Consider the following 22,613-nt stretch of genomic DNA (forward strand, 5'->3'; position numbering starts at 1 on the left):
TCCCCATTGAATGGGAGGGAAGGGGAAAAGGGAGAGAACACACTCAGACTCTATATAAACTTAAAGTAGAAAGAGGAAAGCTATTTTTTCTCCTCTTTCTTCCTCATCTCATATACTCAAATAAGGGAAGGGGGAGGGAAGAAAATAGAAAGGCCCATTTTTCTTCACTGGGGATAGATGTCACTTTAAGACTAAGAAGCCTTTCCCAGATTTGCAAGGTCACTCCCTTGCTGTGCACGCCTCCATATTTATGGATAATTTCCAGTGGATTATTTAAGTTGCTCTTCCTCCCTAAGTGTTTCTTGAATATTTTCCACCAATCAGAATCACTTTTTCTGTTTCTCTTGACTCTGCACTTCTCTCCACACAGCCACACAGCCACACACTGACACTCATAAGACAGTCTCTTCTTGGGTTTCTTTATGGGAAAGAGAAAGAGGGAGGGAAGAAGGAAACGCATAGAGGCATAGAATATGAGAACTGGAAACAGCCATCATTTTGTTCAACCTCCTCATTTTACAAATGAGGAAAACAAAGGCTCATAATAGTATAGAAAAGGCATTGGATTGAGAATCAGAGGAATTAGGTCCAAGTCCTTCCTCTTCAACTTTAAATCTATGGTCCTATGATGTGCAATTCCGTGACTCTAGGTCACTTCCCCACCCCATATCTAAGTTATACTATCTATAAAATATGGAGATAGGACAAAGCAAACTCAAAGACCTCTCAGAATCCTAAATCTATGATCTGTGAAGCAACGCTGAAGACCTAGACTGGAGAATGATCTGCAGAGAAATGATCATTAAACTCTTAGAAAGCCAAAATCAACAAAGAAGATGGCATAAGTAAGGGTGATATTTGAAACCATCTGAACAGAGCAAACTCAATAATGTGTGAACTTAGCTTCCTCCAGAGTATACTCTAGTCAATTAAGATGAAAAAGAATCCATAATCTAATCATTAAAATAATCCTGGCTCATAAATATTTGTTTCTTTTAGAACTGGTCGTCCTGTTCGGCTTGTTTTAGACAGAAGAGAGGATATGTTAATGAAAGGGGGAAGGCATCCACTTTTTGCAAAATACAAAGTAAGTATTGGAGACTCTGGTGTTAATAGATCTCATTTTCTACATGCACTTGCAGTTGTAATTTCCTAGCATTTTTGGCATCACATTGATCCAGGTGACAAAGCTCTTTCAATGAATGGAGAAAGATATTTACTAAGAAATGTGCCACAGATGCTATGTGATTAGTAATAATGAGCAAAAAAGAAAGAACACACAGGGTTTGAAGATGTATCAGCCTCAGCGCCATCACTGGGCACCAGAATTCTTTGTTCTGGGATACACAGCAAGATCATCCAAGCCAGGTTATAATCATGCCTGCCTATTAAGCCAAAGGGTTGGGACTGAGCACTCATTCTCCCTTTATTGCCCGTCCCCCATCACAGTCTCAGGAGAAGATGAAGTCTTCATGATGGCAGGAGGAACTTATCAAAAACACTCTTTGCAGGGGTGACTGATCAGTTTCCAAGGGGCCCCAATCCTGAGCTAATTTGCTCCCATGACCATTCCCCTCTCCGTTTCAGTAAGCTAGCTGGGCACATACATAAATCAATAGGGTACTGAATAATAGGATATGCACAAGGAAAAAGATAGAAACTACATATGGGATATCTATACACAAGCCAGATATAATGAAATATAGGAGCTAGTTGGAGAATAAGATATGCATATAGATGAGGATAGAGGAGACCAGCCAGCTGTTGTTATGAAATAAGATACAGAAAAAAGATTCTGTTATCTATGATTCCACATTTTCACTGATTATTTCTTTTTTTAAAAAATCATTACCTTCCATCTTAGAATCAATACTTGGTCCAAGGCAGAAGAGTGGTAAGGGCTAGGCAATGGGGGTAAAGTGACCTGCCCAGGGTCACACAGCTAGGAAGTGTCTGAGGTCACATTTGAACCCAGGACCTCCCATCTTTAGAGTTGGCTCTCTATCCACTGAGCCACCTAGCTGCCCCTCGCTGATCACTTTTTTATTTTAAACCTTACCTTCCATCTTAGAATCAATACTGTGTATTGGTTCCAAAGCAGAAAAAAACATTAAGGCAATTGGGATTGAGTGACTTGCCCTCAGTCACAGCTGGGAAATATCTGAGGTCAGATTTTAACCCAGGAGCTCCTGTCTCTGGGCCTGGCTCACAATCCACTGAGCCACCCACCTTCCCCTCACTGGCTTCTTAATGAGAAATAGGTGTTAATAAGTAGGTCCATAGCCTGAATACCTAACAGTGCCCAAAGACAGTTTCCAAACATTGGAGTTCACCTTATAGGCCATCATGGGCATGAATCACAACCCTGGTTCATGAAAGAGTCCAAAATCTCATGTACCTTTTTTTTAATGTATGATGAATTTATTTTATAGTATATTTCAAGGGTTTTCTGCTTTGTGACAGGACAGAACTATGAGAAGTAGAAGTTAATGGGAGGGAGATTATAGTTCCTTAAGAAAATTTTTTCTAATACTTGCAGCTTACAAAAAATAAGATGATACATGATTCATGTTCTTACTTTCCCCTTCACCCCCCTCACCTCCTCCCCCTCCCCAATAGCCAATGCACATTTCCACTGGTTTTAACATGTGTCATCGATCAAGACCCATTTCCATATTATTGATACTTGCATTGGTGTGGTAGTTTCGAGTCTACATCCCCAATCATGTCCGCATCAACCCATGTGTTCAAGCAGCTGTTTTTCTTCTATATTTCCTCTCCTGCAGTTCTTCCTCTGATTGTGGGTAGCATCTTTACCATAAATCCCTCAGAATTGTCCTGGGTCATTGCATTGCTGCTAGTACAGAAGTCCATTACATTCGATTTTACCATAATATATCAGTCTCTGTGTACAATGTTCTTCTAGATCTGCTCCTTTCACTCTGCATCAATTCCTGGAGGTCTTTCCAGTTCACTAAAAATTATTAAATAAAAATAATGATAATAAGATGATAGCCCACATTTATTTTTTTATTTTTATTTTTTAAAAGTATATGTAATAACAAATTTCCACACAACTTTTCCTAAGTTATATGATCAAACTTATTTTTTTTTAAACCCTTAACTTCTGTGTATTGGCTCCTAGGTGGAAGAGTGGTAAGGGCTAGGCTATGGGGGTCAGGTGACTAGCTCAGGGTCACACAGCTGAGAAGTGTCTGAGGCCAGATTTGAACCTAGGACCTCCCATCTCTAGGCTTGACTCTCAATCCACTGAGCTACCCAGCTGCCCCTATGATCAAACTTATCACCCTTCTTCCCTTCCTTTTCCCTCCCAGTGTAGGATAGCCCAAATTTATAGCACTTTGTTGTTTACAAAGCAATTTCCTCATAATTCTCCCAAAGTACTATACTCCCTATGAAAATGTCCAAGTAAAGACTGGACAGCCACTCCATTCATTCACAATGATTTATTAAATTCCTTTTTTAAGAACACTGTACTAGGCACTGGGTGAAAGACAAAAGTTTAGTCTCTGCCCTCACAAAGTATATACCCTTCTGAGGGATGGGACTCAAATATAGATAAATGTAATGTACTACATTACATGCTTCTTTTTATCCTATTTGACCTCCTTCACTTCATGAACAGGCTCCTGTAGCCTTGGGTGTCCATGAGGAAGAGAACAGAATATGCAGCAGAAGGTAATAAGATGAGGGCAGAAGAAACTGGTGCTATAGTATCAGAGAAAGAGGAAGCATTTTAGTTTAATTTTAAAAGCATGAATAGAAATTCAGTAGTCAAAGGAAGGGAGTAGGTTGGATTCCAGGGACAGAAAAGTTTCAACAAAATCTCCCAGGGATGTTATAGAAGGACATGTAGTTGAAGGGGTTGGGCTGAATGATTTCAAAGGTTCCTTATATTGTTTTTGCTATCTAATTAAGATTTTTTTAACCCTTACCTTCCATCTTAGAATCAATACTGTGTATTAGTTCCAAGGCAAAAAATCAGTAAGAGCTGGGCAATGGGGGTCAAGTGACTTGCCCAGGGTCATATAGCTAGGAACTATCTGAGGTCAAATTTGAACCCAGGATCTTCCATCATCTCTAAATCTGGCTCTCAATTCACTGAGCCATCTAGTTGCCACCCCTTCCCCCCCAGTTAAGATGCTTTTTGAAATCTGATGCCATTATGTGAAAGTTACCTAATTGTTTAATAAAAGAATAATTTTTAAATGATTGTAAAGGTGAAACTATTTAAAGGAACAAGCTTAAATAGTGATTCTTCATCAACATGAAAAATTTAGGAGATACACACATTTAGCTATAAAAGCATCTTGACTATAAGGATTTGGAAGGGGCAGGATAAATGTCAGGAAAACAGTTGGGCTACCCTAGTGCAAAATCATCCCCACAAGCATTTTTATTTTGTAGCATGGAGTCTCCCAAAATATTTTTTCCCATTGAGAAAGCTCCTAGGAAGATATATGAAAAGTCACTAGGTAGGTGGACACCATTGGAAAACTTTTTGGTCACCTTAGTGGCATTTGTCTTCATGCAACTGTTTGGGTTTTTATATTCAATTAAACAAATATTTATTAAATGACTATTATGTGATGAGGCACTATGCTTGAACTGGGCATGTCAAGATAAAAATGGGTTAATTTCTGCTCTTCATGCAACTGTTAAACAAGGATGCTCTCATGAAGATGTTTTGCTGAAATCTTGCTAGTGCCATGTCAAATACTTCTCATTGCCTGAGACCATACAAATAAATAAAATAGAACCATAGACAACTAGAGTTGGAAAAGACTTTAAAGGTCATCTAGTCTAGCTCCTTCACTTTATAGATGAGGAACTAGCCCCACAAAGGTGAAACAAAATCCAAAATGGCAGAGCTGATTAATGGTGGAACCAGGAAACAAACCCGTATTTCTTGGGTCCCAGGAAAGTACTCTCTCCTCTATCCCACACCCCTTTAAATATATGTTTTTATTTGAAAAATATCTTTAAACTTATATATACTTAGATTGTATATTTGTGGTCAATACTTTATATTATTCCCCAAAGACAAGCTATTCAATAACTCAGGATATTTATGTTGTGTTTTATTTTCTCTGACAATAGTGGTTCATGTAATTACAGAGAAAAGGATTATACTCATTCATTGATCTTCTCTATCCTCAAACACATTTGAAGAAAAATTCTTAGCAAATTCACTTTCAAACATCAAGAACAAAGCTAGGGTTTTGGTTTTGGTGTGTCTGTGTGTGTGTGTGTGTGTGTGTGTGTTTTGTCTTATTCCTTCCCTCTCCACTCCCAAGCGCCAAAACCAAGTTGAAAAATTGCTTCAAATTACAATTAACTTAATAAAATAGAATACTTTGCCATTGTTATTTTTAATACTTCAATATTATTATTATTGCTGTCCCCCTAATTTTGGCCAATCAGAAAGGAATCAATAGAATTGCCCCACTCCCCCAAGTCATTATTACAAATTCTGATTAATGGAATTTTTTTAAAGGATCATAGTTTTGTCGCTTTTTTGATAAATGTGACATGAATACAGGAGAAAGAATAAAGAGCTACAAAGATTTCACTTTTCAGTTGTTTTTCAGTCATGTTTAATTCTTTCTTGGCAAAGATATTGGAATGATTTGCCATTTCCTTCTCCAGCTCATTTTACACTTGAAGAAACTGAGGCAAAAAGAGTTAAGTGACTTGCCAAGGATCACATAGCTAGTAAATATCTGAGGCCAGATTTTAACTCAGGAAAATGAATCTTTCCTACTCCAGGCCCTGTACTCTATTTAATGTACCCCCTAGCTGCCCCAAGAAACTAGCTATCATTTTTTGAGAGAAAAGTCAGGGTTTCAGCATATTACAAAGATAACATATAGCATTGGCTATTGGGTTCCTTATCTGTATAATGAAGAAGTTGGACTAGTTAATCCCCTCCAACTCTAGCATATAATGATATGGTTCTGTGAATCTAGGAAGTCTCTGCCAATTTATAACCAAAAAAAAGCTGGATAAGACCTTAGAAATCTTCTAGTATAGCTTCCTCACATTACAGAAGAGGAATGAGTCTGTGCTAACAAGCACAAGCTAGTTACTCCTTATTATGCAGATAGTCATATCCCAAGAAGTATACTTTGTCTTTGGTTAATACTCCCAAGGTAAGGCTGTGTTGTGGCAAATGTCCTTAATGTAAAATACAGAATGGATCTGAAAGATGCTTATCATCTTATCATAGGTAGGATTCATGAACAATGGGAGGATCAAGGCTATGGATGTTCAGTGTTATATCAATGGAGGGTGTACCCTGGATGACTCTGAACTGGTAAGTATATATATATATATATATATATATTTTTTTTTTTTTAAAGAGCAACTTCATTGATTACAAAGTAAAATGTAAAAGTTTTAGCCTGGTCGTAGTTAGGGAAATTAATCCCTCTCAATCAGACCCTTTAGCCCAGCAAATTAAACCATAAATTCCCAAACTGAGTTGAACTGGCTAAGAAGTTCAAGTCTGTGATTAATCTTAGAGGAGAAAAAAAATACATTCTGACTAATAATATTTAAAATTGCTTCTACTTTAGGTGATAGAATATCTTCTACTAAAACTGGAAAATGCTTATAAAATTAATAATCTTCGATTCTGGGGTAGGGCCTGCAAAACCAATTTGCCATCCAATACAGCCTTCCGTGGATTTGGTTTCCCACAAGGTGGACTGGTAATGGAATCTTGTATCACAGCAGTGGCAGCCAAGTGTGGCTTATCACCAGAAAAGGTAAGCAAATAGAAACTAATAGAGAGATGGTAACAGCCTTTCTATACCATCTCACAAACATTTCTTATAGCATTTAAAGTTCACAAAATAGTTTCTTCACAAGACCTTTTTGAAGAGTGTTCTCACTGTTGGAGTCTCCACATATATGAGTTTTCCCAGTTTTATTCTGTTTTAATTCAGACCTTTAATTTCATCTGTATATGTAATTCCAGGTGAAAAAATCTGTTTTGCCAAGGCAGGTCAGTAACTTCTGTAGGTATACTCTTACAGGGTAGCCTGAAGCACTAAGAAATAAGTGACTTGCCCAGAGTCTCAAGGTCATTGCTGTCTGGGAGAGGACTTGAATTCATCTTGTTCTGATTCCAAGGCTAGTTCTCCATCCACCAGCTACCCCTATATCTATATAACTATAGCACCGGTTAGAAAATGATGAAGGGCATAGGAGAAGTCAATTTGACTGACATGAGGTATTCAAGAAAGGAGATCAATTCCAGGTATTGGGGAGAGAGGGGTGGGAAGCAGAATAGAAAACAGAAAGGAGTTCACCAAGAAAGTGCTACCTGACCTAGAAGGAAGGTAAAGTTCTCAGTTGGCAGAGTTGAGACTTAAATGGAGTTTTTCAAAGCCACGGAAGTTTGTAAGCATATAATATATCTCTAAAGGAGGGAACTACTGAAAATATGAACTAGCAAAATAATTTCATAGGCTAAAATTTCTTTTGAAACAATGGTAAAGTTCTACTAAACATTCATGAGATCATAATGAATTTAGTAATTTACAACATGTTCATTCTCTCTCTCTCTCTCTCTCTTTCTCTCTCTCTTTCTCTCTCTCTCCCATGGAATACTACCTTTATTCCATTACCAAATATATTTCTCACTACCACATTATTTGTAACATTTCTGTGAATTTGAAGTCACAGTGTGGAGAAGAACTTTGATTGAGATATAATAATGTAATTAAGGCTCATCTGATTGAAACAACTACATTTCCCATGAGGAACCAGTCCCCATTCAAGAAGGTTTCTGATTGAAGTTTCCAGTCTTATGTGATAGGATCCAGAGTTTGGAAAGATTTTATTATAGGGCAAGGAGAGATAGAGGAGTCAAACAAAGCCCAATCTCATCCAGAAATGACCGGGCACAGCATCTTGGAGTTCTGACTGGTGCCTGAACTTGTTAGGGCAGAAAGGTGACCTTGTCCTCAGTCTGCTCGAATAGAGATGCCTCCAACATCACCACATGCTGGTTCCAGAAACTGGAGTGGAAGGGAAATCAGGAGCCCAACTCCACATGGAAGGAGTAAGCAGTACTAAGTGCCAGGGCTAATGTGCCCAAGGCAAGATTTCCAGTCCACTGCCAAGACCAAACAAGGGCAAGCAGAGAGAGATTACCTCCTACTCTGAGACTGAGATGGTAAAAAGAAGCAGAAACTGTTGGAGGGCATCTTCCTGATTTGGGGTCTGGACAGGGTCTGGAGAAACTTTGCAATACCCCTTTACTTCTGAGCTTAATTTTCCAGGAATTTCTTCTTCTTCCCCTACATATTTGCTTGGGGGTGATACTCTAATAACCTAAGACTTACATGTGAGGTTGTTTCTCTATTTCTTTCCTAACTTGTTTTAACCCTCCCTACAACCTTTACTTTTTAAATGTATGTTCTTTATCCTGCTGTCCTAATAAGGTGCTATGACAGAGAACTTTATGAATTAATCCTTTATAACTTAGTTTTTATTAGTTTATAAGAAACAGGAAAAGGTTTGAAAATAAAAGAAACTATTAGCTTTATAGTAAAACAAAGAAAGTTATAGATTCTGGATCTTTCTATAAGCTCATGGAGGGCTTTTTGTCTTGATATCCTCAGGGCTTCACTTGGTTGCCTGTCATTCAGTAGGTGCTTAATAAGTGTTTGGCAATTAAATAGTAGTGTTAGAAAAGGATCTAAGGGAGATAAGTGAAACATAAAATAAAATTTTTGCTACATGGAAGTTGATCTGACAAGTCTTATTTTCTAAGTGGTCAAGCGTTCTTACAACCTAAGAGAGAAGGTAAGTTTTTTTAAAAAGTTCCTTTTGAACCTCAGGTCCAAAGAGCGCCACTTGCTTTGTAATCCAAGCCAGTCTAGAGTTGTCATCATTTATATAACTCCTTTCAAATATTGGATCTGAAAGATTTCAAAAGCACGGATTATTTGATGACAAGTTTCTCCCTGTTAACTTCCATGCTTCTTTTCTCTCTTCTTTGAATTAGAAATAGATTTCCATCTTCTACAGGCAGAAATGAATCTTTCACTTGCATTTGAGAATTACCATACTGTTTGGCCCTAATTTGTTATTAATTAAATTAAATTATATAAAAATTAATATCTTTATTCTAAATAAATAAATGATTTCTTGAATTCCATTTGGACCTTCTGGAACAGCCTGACAAGATGGATTAAGAATTATTATGATTACATTCCCAGGGGGCAGCTGGGTAGCTCTGGATTGAGGGCCAGGCCTAGAGATGGGAGGTCCTAGGTTCAAGTCTGACCTCAGACACTTCCCAGCTGTGTGACCCTGGGCAAGTCACTTCACCCTCCATTGCCTACCCTTACCACTCTTCTGCCTTGGAGCCAATACACAGTATTGACTCCAAGATAGAAGGTAGGGGTTTAAAAAAAATGATTACATTCCCAAATATCACATTCAATATTTCATGTAAATATTTTAAGCCAATTTTAACATTAAACTTCATATTTTATAATTTTAGAAGTAATTTTAGAAAAGATCAGTGAAATCACAATTTTTGAATTCTTATCACAACAGTCCCAATATGAAAAGTTGTAATAGACAAAGAACAGATCAGTTGGACCAAACCAAACAGGTAAAGAAGAAATCCATGCTAGAGATAATGTAATCTTGAAAAGATTGAGGGATTGATTCTCAAGGCACTTTAAAGAGGAAAAAATATTTCCAATTGATTTCTGATTGGATAATTTGAAAAAATTCCAAAGAGGAAATATGGCATAATAAAAAGAATATTACTGGCCTCTGACATTTCCTAGTTGTGTATCCCTGGGCAAGTCACTTAACCCCCATTCCGTAGCCTTTACCACTATTCTGCTTAGAACCAATACATTGCATTGGTCCTAAGACAGAAGATAAGGGTTTTCACAAAAGGAGTATTACACTTGGAATCAGGAAGACGTAGTCTAAAAATCCCACCACTATCACTTATTAGATGATATGGGCAGGTCAGTTAACATTATTGTGCCTTAGTTTCCTCACCTACCTCACAGGGTTGCTATAAAGTTCAACCAAAATAGTGTTATGTAAAGAATTTTTGCATATTTTAAAGGCACTAGTTCAATGTCATTTAGCTAAGTGGAATAATGGATAGATTGCTGGACTTGAAGTCAGGGGACTTCCTGCCTTAGATACATAAAATTTATGTGACACTGAGCAGGTCACTTAAGTTCTCTTTACCTCAGTTTACTGATCTGTAGAACAGAGATAACAATAGCAACCACCTCCCAGAGTTGTTATGAGTATCAAATATGATATCAAAATGATGATATTTATATTTTATTTTACCAACTTTAAAGTGATATATAGATGCTAGCTATTGTTATATTATTATTACCAATAAATAAAACAATCTAGGAAATGCCATTCACCACCAATCCATACTGTATCTGCTTTCTCTTCTCTAAAAACTTGATGAGAATGATCTGTGCCTAAATTGAATGTATCTTTTTATGAAAATGAGAGAACATAAACAGACCATATCTTCAAGATCACACAGTCAACTGAATGATGCTGAGAAAAATGATTCTCATTGAGAAGTGATGCTGTAGCTCCCTAAGGGGAGGAGCTAGGAGCTAAGCAAGAAGCTACAATGATGTCAGATAGTCTCCTTTTTAGATCTCAGGGGGACTTCAGTATTCTACTTAAAATGCTACATGCTATCAGAGCATGACATATTTAGATACAAATTGTTAAAATACATTATCTAAGGAGAGGGGGGGAGGTGGGGAGAAGGGAAGCAGCTCAGTAGATTGAAAGCCAAAGTCTAGAGACAGGAGTTCCTGGGTTCAAATGTGACTTCAGACATTTCTTAGCTGGGTGACCCTGGGCAAGTCACTTAACCCCCATTGCTCTAATTCTTACCACTCTTCTGCCCTGGAACCAATACACAGTATTGATTCTAAGACAGAAGGTGAGGTTTTATTTTTTTTAATGTATTATCTAGTATTGAGAAATACCTATATCCTACTCATCTTCAGTAGAAAAAATCACTGAATAACTACAAATCCAAGACACAGGATACATATACAAATCTATACAAAAGGAGGGGGCATATCTATTCCTGGTGAACACCAATGAAAGTCATACCTCTGACCCCTCGAAAGATCAGTTATTGTCATCAATGTGATTTGTGTCCCATTACTAACTCGGTACTAACATGGACCCAGATTCCATCTTGAAGGCTTTGATTGACCCTACAGCTTGTTTTGCTTCTTTTTGCATTTCTCTGTTCCACCCCCCTCAGGAGGATCATTCCTTTTCAAGAGTAAACTTAGGGTAGAATTTAAATAGATGAACTTCAAGTCTTTGGTCCACATCATTGCATAACTCCATAGCAGAGAATGTCAACATTTGTGTGATGTCATCGCCAGCACAAAAGGTTAAATCAATGGGGCAGCAAGGCATTTGTCAATGTCAAGAGGACTCAAGGAGACCTTGGACCATACCAGGGCACAATTATTGTAATTTTTAACTCAATGCCATAGCTAAAAAAGGAGAAAAAAGAAATCACTGACTCGACTCTTCTCTCCACAGCTCCAACCAATTCCTTACTACTCTCCACTTCCAGTGGAAAAGGAATCAGGAAACTACATGAATGTGATAAGAAATTCACTTTTTTTTAATCCTATATGCATATGCTCATATTTATTCATTCATTTATTCATCCAAAGCATTTTGTAAACCTCCACAGAGCCTGGTATGGGTATTTACTTGAATACTGTAAAAAATTCATGACTTCATCATTGTGGCCACTCTTTTTACTGATAGATTGCAACTTTTACATAATCTTCCTTTGTACAGGGCAAAACTTTTGACTACCAGTTCACTTCCCCTTGCATCTTTAGCTCTGCCTGACTTCAATGCCACGTCCCCCACTCAGGGTCCAGCTTCCTTTTGTGTGTTATCTTCCTCCAATATATTGTAATCTACTTGAGGGCAGGGACTCTCTTTCTTTTTCTTATTTGTGCCTCCAGACTTAGCACAGTGCCTGGAACATGGTAGGTGCTTCATTCATGTTTATTGAATTGAAGAAAGAAATTATCACCTTATGACCAGCATTCTGATAGATGTCTCTCAACACTTAAGTGGTCTAGCCCTAATATGAGAAACATGATCATTGTTCCCACATTTAAAGCCTTCCCAAACACGAATGCGTTATTGGTGGAGTTGTGAACTGATCCAACCACTCTGGAGGGCAATTTGGAATTATGCCCAAAGGACTGTAAAACTGTGCATACCCTTTGATCCTATAAGACCACTACAAGGTCTGTATCCCAAAGAGATCATAAAAAAGTGGAAAGGACCTACTTGTACAAACATATTTACAGCTGCTCTTTTTGTGGTGGCAAAGAATTGGAAATTGAGGGGATGTTCGTCAATTAGGGAATGGCTGAACAATTGTGGCATATGATAGTGATGGAATACTATTGTGCTATGAGAAACAGTGAGCAGAATGATTTCATAAAAAGCTGGAAAGATCTACATGATGCGGAGTGAAATAAGCAGAACTGGGAGAACACTGTACACAGAAACAGCAATAGTGTACAATGATCAACTGTGAAAGATTTTGTTACCCTCAGCAATACAATGATCCAGGACAATTCTAAAGGACTTGTGACAAAGAATGCTCTCTGCCTCCAGAGAAAGAACTACTGGAATTGGATACAAATCAAAAAACATATTATTTTTCAAATTCATGTATTTATGGTTTTATTTTGGGATTTGGGTTTTATATGAGTGTCCTCTTACAACAATGACCAATATGGAAGTATGTTTTGTGTGATAATACATGTATGGCCCAGATGAAATCCTTACCATCTCTGAGATGGAAGAGATAAAGGAAGGAGGGAGGCAATTTGGATCTTATAATTTCCTGAAACATATGTTGAAAATTGTTATTATAAAAATTGGGGAAATAAAATGTCTTTGAATAAAGAAAAAAAATAATAAAAATTTAAAAAAGAGAAAGCCTTCTTAGTTTGGTACGACCAAAGAGAACTCGAACTCTACTGATACAGTCTTTTAAGTATTCAAGGTCACTTCAATTTTTAATCTAGAGGTACTATGGAAGTCAGGGAGAAGGAGCAACTAAGTCATAACCTGGAACTTTTTACCTGAGGCAAGTATCACACCTGGGGACAATTGGCATAAAAGTACACTCTGCTGAGTGGGAAAATAAGCTGCCACTCTGAATGTGGAAGACAAAGGCTTCCTGATACCACATGAGGCCACTGCTGAGAAAGCACAGAGTAGAATCCCGAGAAAAGTTCATCTCAGGCCACCATCTAGTAGTTTCCTATTTTAAGTCAATTATTCTTGCTAATTAGATGCTCTGCACTGTTTTTCTATGCAGTTAAAAGACCATAAATATTGGTGGCATATCCTAAATTTAGCACCTGGGATAAAACCCCATTTATGCTACCTTAGTTACAGTTTGGAGATACATGATAAGAAATAGCATAGCCTTCAAAAAGTTAATGAGCTAGTTAGAAAATTGCCCCAATCTCTGTTTTTGCTTTTTCTTTCTATTCATAGTTCTTAGCACAGTGCCTGACTTAAATGTTGATCGATTTGATGTGATCAGTTTCTATCTCAGCAGTATTTGTTAATCCAGTTTCACCACATTTCAGATTCGGGAGAAAAATATGTACAAAAGAATTGACAAAACGATCTACAAACAAGCATACAGCCCCGATAAGCTGATAAGATGTTGGAATGAATGTCTGGACCAATCTTCATATCAAAGCAGGAAAGCAAAAGTGGAAGAATTTAATTCCAAGAATTACTGGAAAAAGAAAGGCATTGCTATCGTCCCCATGAAGTTCTCTGTTGGTTTTGGTGCAACAAGTTACCATCAGGTAGGCAATTACTTCTGGTTAAAGATAATGAGAGAAGAAATACATGAAAACCATAAGAAAGGATGGAATGCACTGTAGTCATGCTAAAATAGAGAAATAAAAATGAGCAGTCCACTACAGATAGACACAGAGGACCAGGGTTCAAGTTCTAGCTTGGCTGATTACTATTGGTATGATCTCAGACATATTACTTAACATTTCTGGCAAATTACTTTACATTCTCAGTGCCTTGTCAATAAAAGGAGGACATTGGATTAACTGACTTTCGAGGTCTCTTTCAACTCCTAAGATGGGTAGGGAAATTATTTAAATATATAGACTATGTTCCCCAGGACTTTCTGTATCTCAGGATCTTTAAACTGAATCGGATTCAAACAGACCAGCTATTTCTCTTGTCTACTCCCAATCCCAACTCCAAATACTCAAAGCTGTTCAGCTTTTGTCTAGAGAGGGTATAGAGTGATCACTGTCTATATAAGCCTGTGTTGACCATCCAGCTTTATACGGACAGAATCCCCTCTCTGCTAGGGGACAGAATTGGCCTCATTGTATCTATTAGGTCAGACCTATACTTCTGGCCAGCATACCTATTGGATAAAATGGAAAACTGAGGCATAAGACAGTTTAAAATCTCATGCAAGATACACAATTGTCATCGTTCTGATTCAAATCTTAGTCATTTATCCAAAATTATAGGAGTTAACTCCTCATCCTATTAGACAAGCCCACACAAAATAAACAATGATTTTTAGTCCCCATTTGAGAAGTTCCCAGAGTCCGTATATGGTTCCAAATTTATCTACCTAAGAGTAATAAGGTTGGGACTGGAAGTTGTGCTATTTCAGGGCAGAGAATGATGATGATTCATCAATCACACTAGAATGCTGACTCTGCAACCTCAGGTTGGGAAGCACCATTCTCGGAGGCTCTTGGCAGGAAATCAAGACTATTATTAGTCTGTACAAGTACTAACATGTCAGAATCTAGGCAGGGCTGCCTTCCCTGACTTAAAGAAAGCTGAGATATTTCTTCTCCCACCAAATGACAAAAAATATTTTCAGCTGATTAAAGCCCTGTTTGACAATCATTAGAGTACCAAAGGTGTGAATGAAGCTAAAAATGGAGTGATAAATAAGGATGTTCTCTGCCTAAATCACACGAAAATGTCATCTCCTTTTCTATTAGTAGATTCTAGATTTAGAGCTGAAAGTTATCTTAGAGGCTCTCCAACTGGACTCCCTCAATTTATACATGAAGCCAATGAGACTGGGAAATGTAAAGTGGCTTTCCCAGGGTCACACAGGTGATGACAGGGGTGACATTTGAACCCAGGTCCTCTATCTATCCAGTAATCTTTTCCATTGAATCATTTCCACTGAATCAGGGTTGAAAACTTTGATTTCATCTATGTTTAGTGCTAAACTTTGCTTTGATTAAATAACCAGCTTCAGGTATATTTGTTTTTCTAGGCAGCTGCACTGGTTCATATATATACAGATGGGTCTGTATTGGTAACTCATGGAGGAAGTGAGCTGGGGCAAGGTATTCACACCAAAATGATACAGGTAAAAATATATAACTAGAAATCTTAGACTATAATATTAATTACATAGATGTTATTTGCACCTCTAGTTTTTAGCTTCATATTTTATCTTTCTAGTTTATTGACTTTTGATTAAATATGACTTCCTGTTCTTAGTAACTGGGTTCTTAAATGTTCCTGTAAATAGCTTCTCAGATATCAAGTTGAATGGCTTCAGTGGCTGGGTAGGTGGATGTGATATTTCTGTATAAATAAGCCTGAAGTAGAGATGAAGGTATTAAAGGGAAAATACTTCTCAAACATTCCCTTCACTATATTCATGCAATCTGGTCAGTTATTTATTAATTAAGGACCTGGCACTGACCTGATGAAATATATAGTAAGAAGAGTAGGGGGAAGAGGGGAGAGAGAGAGAAAGAGACCAACAGAGACTAAGAAGTTATTAGGTGTTTCATTTTCTTCTCTCTCTGTCTCTCTTTTCTTAGTTTTTATTAGCACTTTCAAAGGAATTTTTTTTAAGGGGCCAAGTTGAGAAATGGAGAACAGTAGATCCTACATGAATAACTTTAGAAGAAGAGTGAGCAATGGAGAAGGTGGTATAAAAGAAAGTTTTGAAAAGCTGGGAACTTAAACATGGTGGGAGTGGCTTTGGCACTGAAAGCCATACTCCCACCACTGCTTCCAGGCACCCTGTGACATTTCCAGAAGCTTTCTCTATTGAAAGGCAGCTCCCTAGAGCACTGGGCATGGAATCAGGAAGACCTGGAATCAGGAAGACCTGGAGTTAAATCCAGCCTCAGACACATATAAGCTGTGGGACCCTGGGCAAGTCACTTAATCTCTGTCTATATCAATTTCCTTGCCTGTAAAATGGGAGTAATAATAGCATCTACCTCTCAGGATTGTTGTGAGGATCAAATAATAATATTTGTAAGACACTTAACACAATATAGTGCCTAGAACATAGTAGGCACTTCATAAAAACATTGTTGTTATTATTATTGTTGTTGTTGTTCTCTCTCTCCTTACTGTGAACCCTAAAGAAATTTGAAAACCTCTACCTGGACAACCCCAGCATGAATATATGCTTGTTGTGATGATACATGTTGAAATATCCTTTAATGAAATTCTCAAAACATATCATAAATCAAGGACACAGCTAACATTTGAAAAGAGGAACCACTAAGTAGTAAAACAGAAGTGACAGCAAAATCTATCTTCTCTCTCTAAGAGGCACTGGTTGGTACTTACTAAAGTAAATCAAACTAGATTTCAACCAAGGGGATTTCTCTTACTCTTCATCTTTGATGACCATCCCTCTGTATTTTTCTGGTGCTTGACTCCCCTTTTCCTTTTAGGTTTTCATGATGCTTCTCTCAGTTCTCCCCTTACCTCTCTGACCACTCCTCAGTTTCTTTTGCTGAAGTCTTTATCCATGCCATAGCCACTGACTGTGGGCATACCCCAAGGTTCATTCTTGGGCTTTCTTTTTTATAAATCTAGCCCAAGTATCTCTCCTGAGTTCCAGTCATGCTTCAAAAACTGCCAACTGGACATTTCAAAATGGATGTACGATAGACATGTCAAAACCAACCTATCCAAAAACAGAATTCAACATCATTTCCCCAAAACCTACTTTCCTACTATACTCATGAATCCCACTGTTCTTCTGGTTATCCAGATTCACAAACTGTCATCCTTGCTCTCATTTACCCCACGTGCCCAATCAACTACTAAACTCTATAATTTCTGTGTCCATGACATATCTTGTATCCTTTCCCTTCTGTACCTTAGATCAGGTCCTCATCACCTCTTACTTGAACTATTTAAAAAGCCTTCTAATCTCTGTGCCTCAAATCTCTCCCCAATCCAATTCATCAAGCTGTCAAAGTAATTTTCCTAAAATACATGTATAACAATTTCACATCCTTCTTTGATAAAGTCCAGTGGCCTTCTCTAACCTCTAGGATTAAATATCAACTCCTACATCTGGCATTTCAAGCTCTTCCCATCCTGAATTTTTTCTACCTTTCCAGCCTTCCTTCGTATGACTCTTCTCCACATGTTCTGTCATCCAGCCATATTTTGATCTCCTTGCTATTTCTCACAGACTACTCCAATCTCTCATCTCCATGCCTTGGAACTAGCTATCCCCTATCAGGAAGGTAGGTGGCTCAGGGGATAGAGTGTGGTCCTGAAGTTAGGAAGACTCATCTTTCTGAATTCAAATCTGGCCTCAGATACTTACAAGCTATGTGACCCTGGGCAGGTCACTTAATCTTGTTTGTCTTGGTTTCCTCATTTATAAAATAAGCTGAAGAAGGAAATGGCAAATCATTCCAGTACCTTTGCCAAGAAAACCCTAAATGGGGTCATGAAGAGCTGGACACAACTGAAATGGCTAAACAACAGTCATCTATGCCTATCATGCTCTCTCACCTCTGCCTCTGGCCAAGTTTCCTTCAAGACTATGCTCAAGTATTACCATCCGCAGGACCTTTCCTGATCCTCCTAGCCACTAATACCTTCCCCTCCAAAATCCAAAAGTATTTGTATCTACTTTCTATGATCTATATGTGTACATGATATCCCCTTCCAATCAACTGGAATTTCCTTGAGGTCACAGACTATTCTGCTTTTCTCTTTATATTCCTACCACCTAGTATAGTATCTGGCCCATAGTAGTGCTTAACAAATGCTTGTTAATTTATTGAGGAATGATAGCATTATAAAAATGACCATAAAATTGTTCTTTTTTATATTGTCTAGTCATCACAAATCTTACTCCTTAAAAATGTTTCTTTTCCAAATAGATTGCCAGCCGTGAATTAAAGATACCGATGTCCTACATGCACCTCTGTGAAACAAGTACAGCCACAGTGCCTAACACTATTGCTACTGCTGCATCCATTGGAGCTGATGTCAATGGAAAGGCTGTGCAGGTTACAACTATTTCCGTTTCCCCGTGTAATTTTTCCTTGTTCCTTCCCTTTGGCTCAATATAAGTACATGGGGTAGCTTAAAGTCTAGAAGGTTTGTTGGCAACCATAATAGCATATAAAAGGTGGTTAGTACCAGTCCTACAGTTGATATCTAAGAGAAACTGCTTCCAAGCTTTGGTGGAAATACAGAGAGGATGACAGAGAGAAGCAGAGAAGGGAGTGTTTAGCCCAAAAGACTAAAGGAAGGGCATCAGAGCAGTGTCGAAGTAGTTGAATGGTTATTACATGGAAGAGGCTTAATATTTGTCCTTACCCCCAAAGGTAAGGAATCTACCTTTGGGTAATACCTTGGGTAATACCTTTGGGTAATGCAGAATTAAAAGCAAAGGGTAAAAATGTGGTGGTGGCCAGACCATAGAGCATACATGGTTCCTTCTGGTGAATCATGTGGGCTCTGGTCTTTGCAAAAGAATATGTGTAACTAGTAGCTCTAGGTTGGTTAGCATCAGAAGCAATACCCTCACTTTCTCTCATAAGGTACTCACCAATCATTTTTAGTACAGCTCCCTATCATGGATGAGGGTAAAGGGACCAACTAATTGCACTGATCGTACAGGTCCGTTAATAACAGACCAGGACCCATGTGGCCCATATGAAGGGGTCAGGGAATAGGTTCATCCCATGCATACTCCATGGGATGGCAAAACTACCTCGAGAAAAACTTCCTAACAATTGCAGCTATCCAAAAAAGTGGAATCAACTCATGTAAATTGTAGTATGTTCCCCCTTATGATATGGTCTTCAGATGACCGCTCATTGGTTGTTTTACAGAGGGGATTTTTTTGCTCAGAGATGGCTTCACTGATATAGATGGCTCTGAGATTCTGTCTTAAAATGTTCTTCAGAATGAAAGCTGTGAGGCGGGGGGTGGAATGAAAAAGCTATGAAATCCTTTTGGTCAGGACTGGTCCCTGTAGAGAACCAACTCAGGGCATGTAGGAATTATGAGAACAAGCAAAGATTGAATTCATTCTATGGAGTTCTGAGTTTGCAATGAAGAAGAAGAAATCAAAGATCAGGACCCATTTGGGGATTCTTATTAGAACTGGTGCTATCTACCATATTCAGTATTACCACATACAGTCTAGTAGAAAACTTTACGTGCTCTTCATTCTTCATCTCACATCTATACAAATGCCTCTATCAGTGACTAAAGCTAGCAAGAATAAGGCATTAGTAACATTTTAGAATCAAACAATGGCAAGGTATTAACAGTAAGATAGTATTACTAGAATAGAGAGGGAAAATATGATTAAATATAGAAAGGTTTGATCCATGAGAAGTAGGAGGCAGTGCTAGGAATAGTAGATTCCTAGAGGTGAAAGAAAGTACAAACATAAAAAAAGGTGGAAGGAGGTCCCCTAAGGGGCTCCAATGAATTGAGAGCCAGGCCTAGGAACAGTAGGTCCTGGGTTCAAATCTGACCACAGACACTTACTAGCTTTGTGATCCTGGACAAGTCACTTAACCTCCATTGCCTTGCTCTTACAGTTCTTCTGCCTTGGAACCAATATACAGTATTGGTTCTAAAATGGAAGGTAAGGGTTTAAAAAAATGGAGGAAGACATGGCAAAGGCTCAAGAGTTCTCAAAGTGGAACCTAAAAGCAAGGATATAAGTGAAGGTACATTTGTAGAGGGATTATGCAGAAAAGAAAAGAGTGATAGTCTGGTTTTGTAGATAGAACTCGCAATTTGAAATCAGGGAAACCTGGTTCAGTTTCTGTCTCAGAAATTTTCTAGCTATGTGTTCCTGGACAGGTTACTCTTTGATTCTCAGATTCCTCATCTGTAAAATAAAGGAACTGAACTCGGTGACTTCTAAGGTTCCATTTAAATCTATGTTCCAAAGAAAATGCAACTAATTATGCCACCAAATAAATATGAATTAACTACTTTTTCATTCAAAATTAAATCAATTAGTGTTTTTCCAATATGATTCTTCTCATCTTTACTCCCAAAAGAATGCCTGTCAGATTCTTTTGAAGCGCCTTGAGCCCATCATTAAGAAAAATCCTGAAGGCACATGGGAAGAATGGGTAAGTGCTCTATCCTTATTTTTTTATTTTTTTCTTCTAAACTCTTTCTTTCCATCTTAGATCCAATACTGTGTATTGGTTCCAAGGCAGAAGAGCAATAAGGGTGCTAGGCAATGGGGATTAAGTGACTTACCTAGGGTCACACAGCTAGGAAGTATCTGAGGCCAAATGTGAACCCAGCTCCTATCTCTAGGTCTGGCTCTCAATCCACTGAGCCATGTGGCTGCCCCTTATCTCCATTTATTTCTGAGAAAAAGAAATAAATCCATGAAGACTGGTCCAAAATGGTCTGAAGACAACAATTCTAATATCATAAATGTCGAGTACTCACTTCTCTTTTCCCATCTGGGTTGTCAGTAGAAGGATTGAATAGAATGCCCCTGAATGCATGGATGCTTAAATAAAGCATTCATCTGTTCACATCTTGGGATGGAAAAAACATAGCTTGGAAGAAGACACATAAAATATATACCTTTACAAACTCTCTCACTTAATACACTTTAATAAAAAGGAAAGTTGAAACCAAACTAAAAGATGGTTGTTTAGGATGACAAGGAGAAAGACAAAAGGTTTAATTAATATTGAATATGTATCTGTGAAAATAACTGATACCTGAGTCTTACTCATTATGATATCTAATTTCATCAGAACATATTCTCCTCCCAACACCTCCCCACCCAAAAATTTCTAATACCTAGAAAATCTAGCCATAATCAGCTCATGAATTATATGTAATATGTATGTCACGCCCAAGTGATGTGACTCTACTGTATTTCATTAGACTAATTTCCAAAACTCTGAAAAACATTTTGGATGATATGGATCTGAGTAGAAAAGGAACCTAAAATGGGTCCTCTCTTATTGATAACAAAGGTCAACAGGAATATATTTTTAGAGAAAGAGAGAGATGGATATAAACACAAATATCTATGTGTGTGTATGTGTGTATGTGTGTATGTGTGTATATATATTACATATATATGTGTATATAAATATATATACACATATATATGTATGTTTTGGGCAGCTAAGTGGCATAATGGATAGTGCATGGGGCTTAGAATCAAGAAGACTCATCTTTATGAGTTCAAATCCAGCTTCAGACCCTTTACTAGATGTGTGATCCTTAGCAAGTCATTTAATTCTGTTTGTCTCAGTTTCCTCATCTGTAAAAATATCTGGAGAAGGAAATGACCTTCTTAGCTAAGGAAACCCCAAGAACTGGGTCAAGAAGAGTTAGACACAACGGAAATGATGAAACAACCAAAAACATTTTATCATGTTTACAATATTTTTGGATATGTGTTTATCTGTTGAGGGTGGCCAACGCCTGAGAAAGTAGAGGGAGTCAAAGAATGCCTGAGGTATCTCCTGAAATCTCTGCCAGCATATACCATGGTACTTCTGTGGACTAGCCTGGAACCTAAGCAACATTTCTAACATTTCTTCTCTTAGAGAATGAATTCTGAGATATGATTTTAGACATTAGGAAAACTTCTTCATCTTTCTTCAACCTCAAAAAAAGCACCATCATCTGGAAAGAAAGTGATACTCCTGCTTTAGCCAAACAGTATATGGGCTGCTTTTCTAGGCAGAACAAGAAGCTGAGCACAATCATTTTATAAAGAAGCACCTCATAGTCTGTGGTGGGTTTAGAACATCTTAGTTCATAGCCTAACCTGAATATCTGGTTACTGTTCTGCGAATAAATGAATGAGTGAGTAAATGAGTGAGTGAATGAATGAATGAATTAATGAATGAAAAAAACACTTATTAAGCACTTACTAAGAGCCAAGCACAGTATTAAGTTCTGTTGCTATAAATATTAAAGTGAAAAATCATTAACTTGAAGGAATTTACTTTCTTATGATGGAAACAACATATATAGATGTACAGTAGCCAGCAAAGGATATTTGGGTTTAAAAACCACTCAGTTTTAAATTTCTTTTTTTTTTTAAACCCTTGTACTTTCGGTGTATTGTCTCATAGGTGGAAGAGTGGTAAGGCTGGGCAATGGGGGTCAAGTGACCTGCCCAGGGTCACACAGCTGGGAAGTGGCTGAGGCCGGGTTTGAACCTAGGACCTCCTGTCTCT

General features: G+C 37.8%; 1 protein-coding gene across 1 annotated transcript in view; it reads left to right on the forward strand.

The window, feature by feature from the left end:
- The window catches only part of LOC123241891 (aldehyde oxidase 2-like), a 109,828-nt gene that overhangs the window by 59,617 nt on the left and 27,598 nt on the right, over positions 1 to 22,613 (forward strand). Inside the window, exons 23-29 of the mRNA XM_044669392.1 lie at positions 1,000 to 1,087; positions 6,251 to 6,337; positions 6,600 to 6,791; positions 13,710 to 13,937; positions 15,407 to 15,502; positions 18,294 to 18,422; positions 20,445 to 20,519. Of these exons, the coding sequence (XP_044525327.1) occupies positions 1,000 to 1,087; positions 6,251 to 6,337; positions 6,600 to 6,791; positions 13,710 to 13,937; positions 15,407 to 15,502; positions 18,294 to 18,422; positions 20,445 to 20,519 (895 nt within the window). The remainder of the gene's footprint in view (positions 1 to 999; positions 1,088 to 6,250; positions 6,338 to 6,599; positions 6,792 to 13,709; positions 13,938 to 15,406; positions 15,503 to 18,293; positions 18,423 to 20,444; positions 20,520 to 22,613) is intronic.

The sequence above is a fragment of the Gracilinanus agilis genome, chromosome 3 (genome assembly GCF_016433145.1).
Source record: "Gracilinanus agilis isolate LMUSP501 chromosome 3, AgileGrace, whole genome shotgun sequence".
Taxonomy (NCBI): Eukaryota; Metazoa; Chordata; class Mammalia; order Didelphimorphia; family Didelphidae; genus Gracilinanus; species Gracilinanus agilis.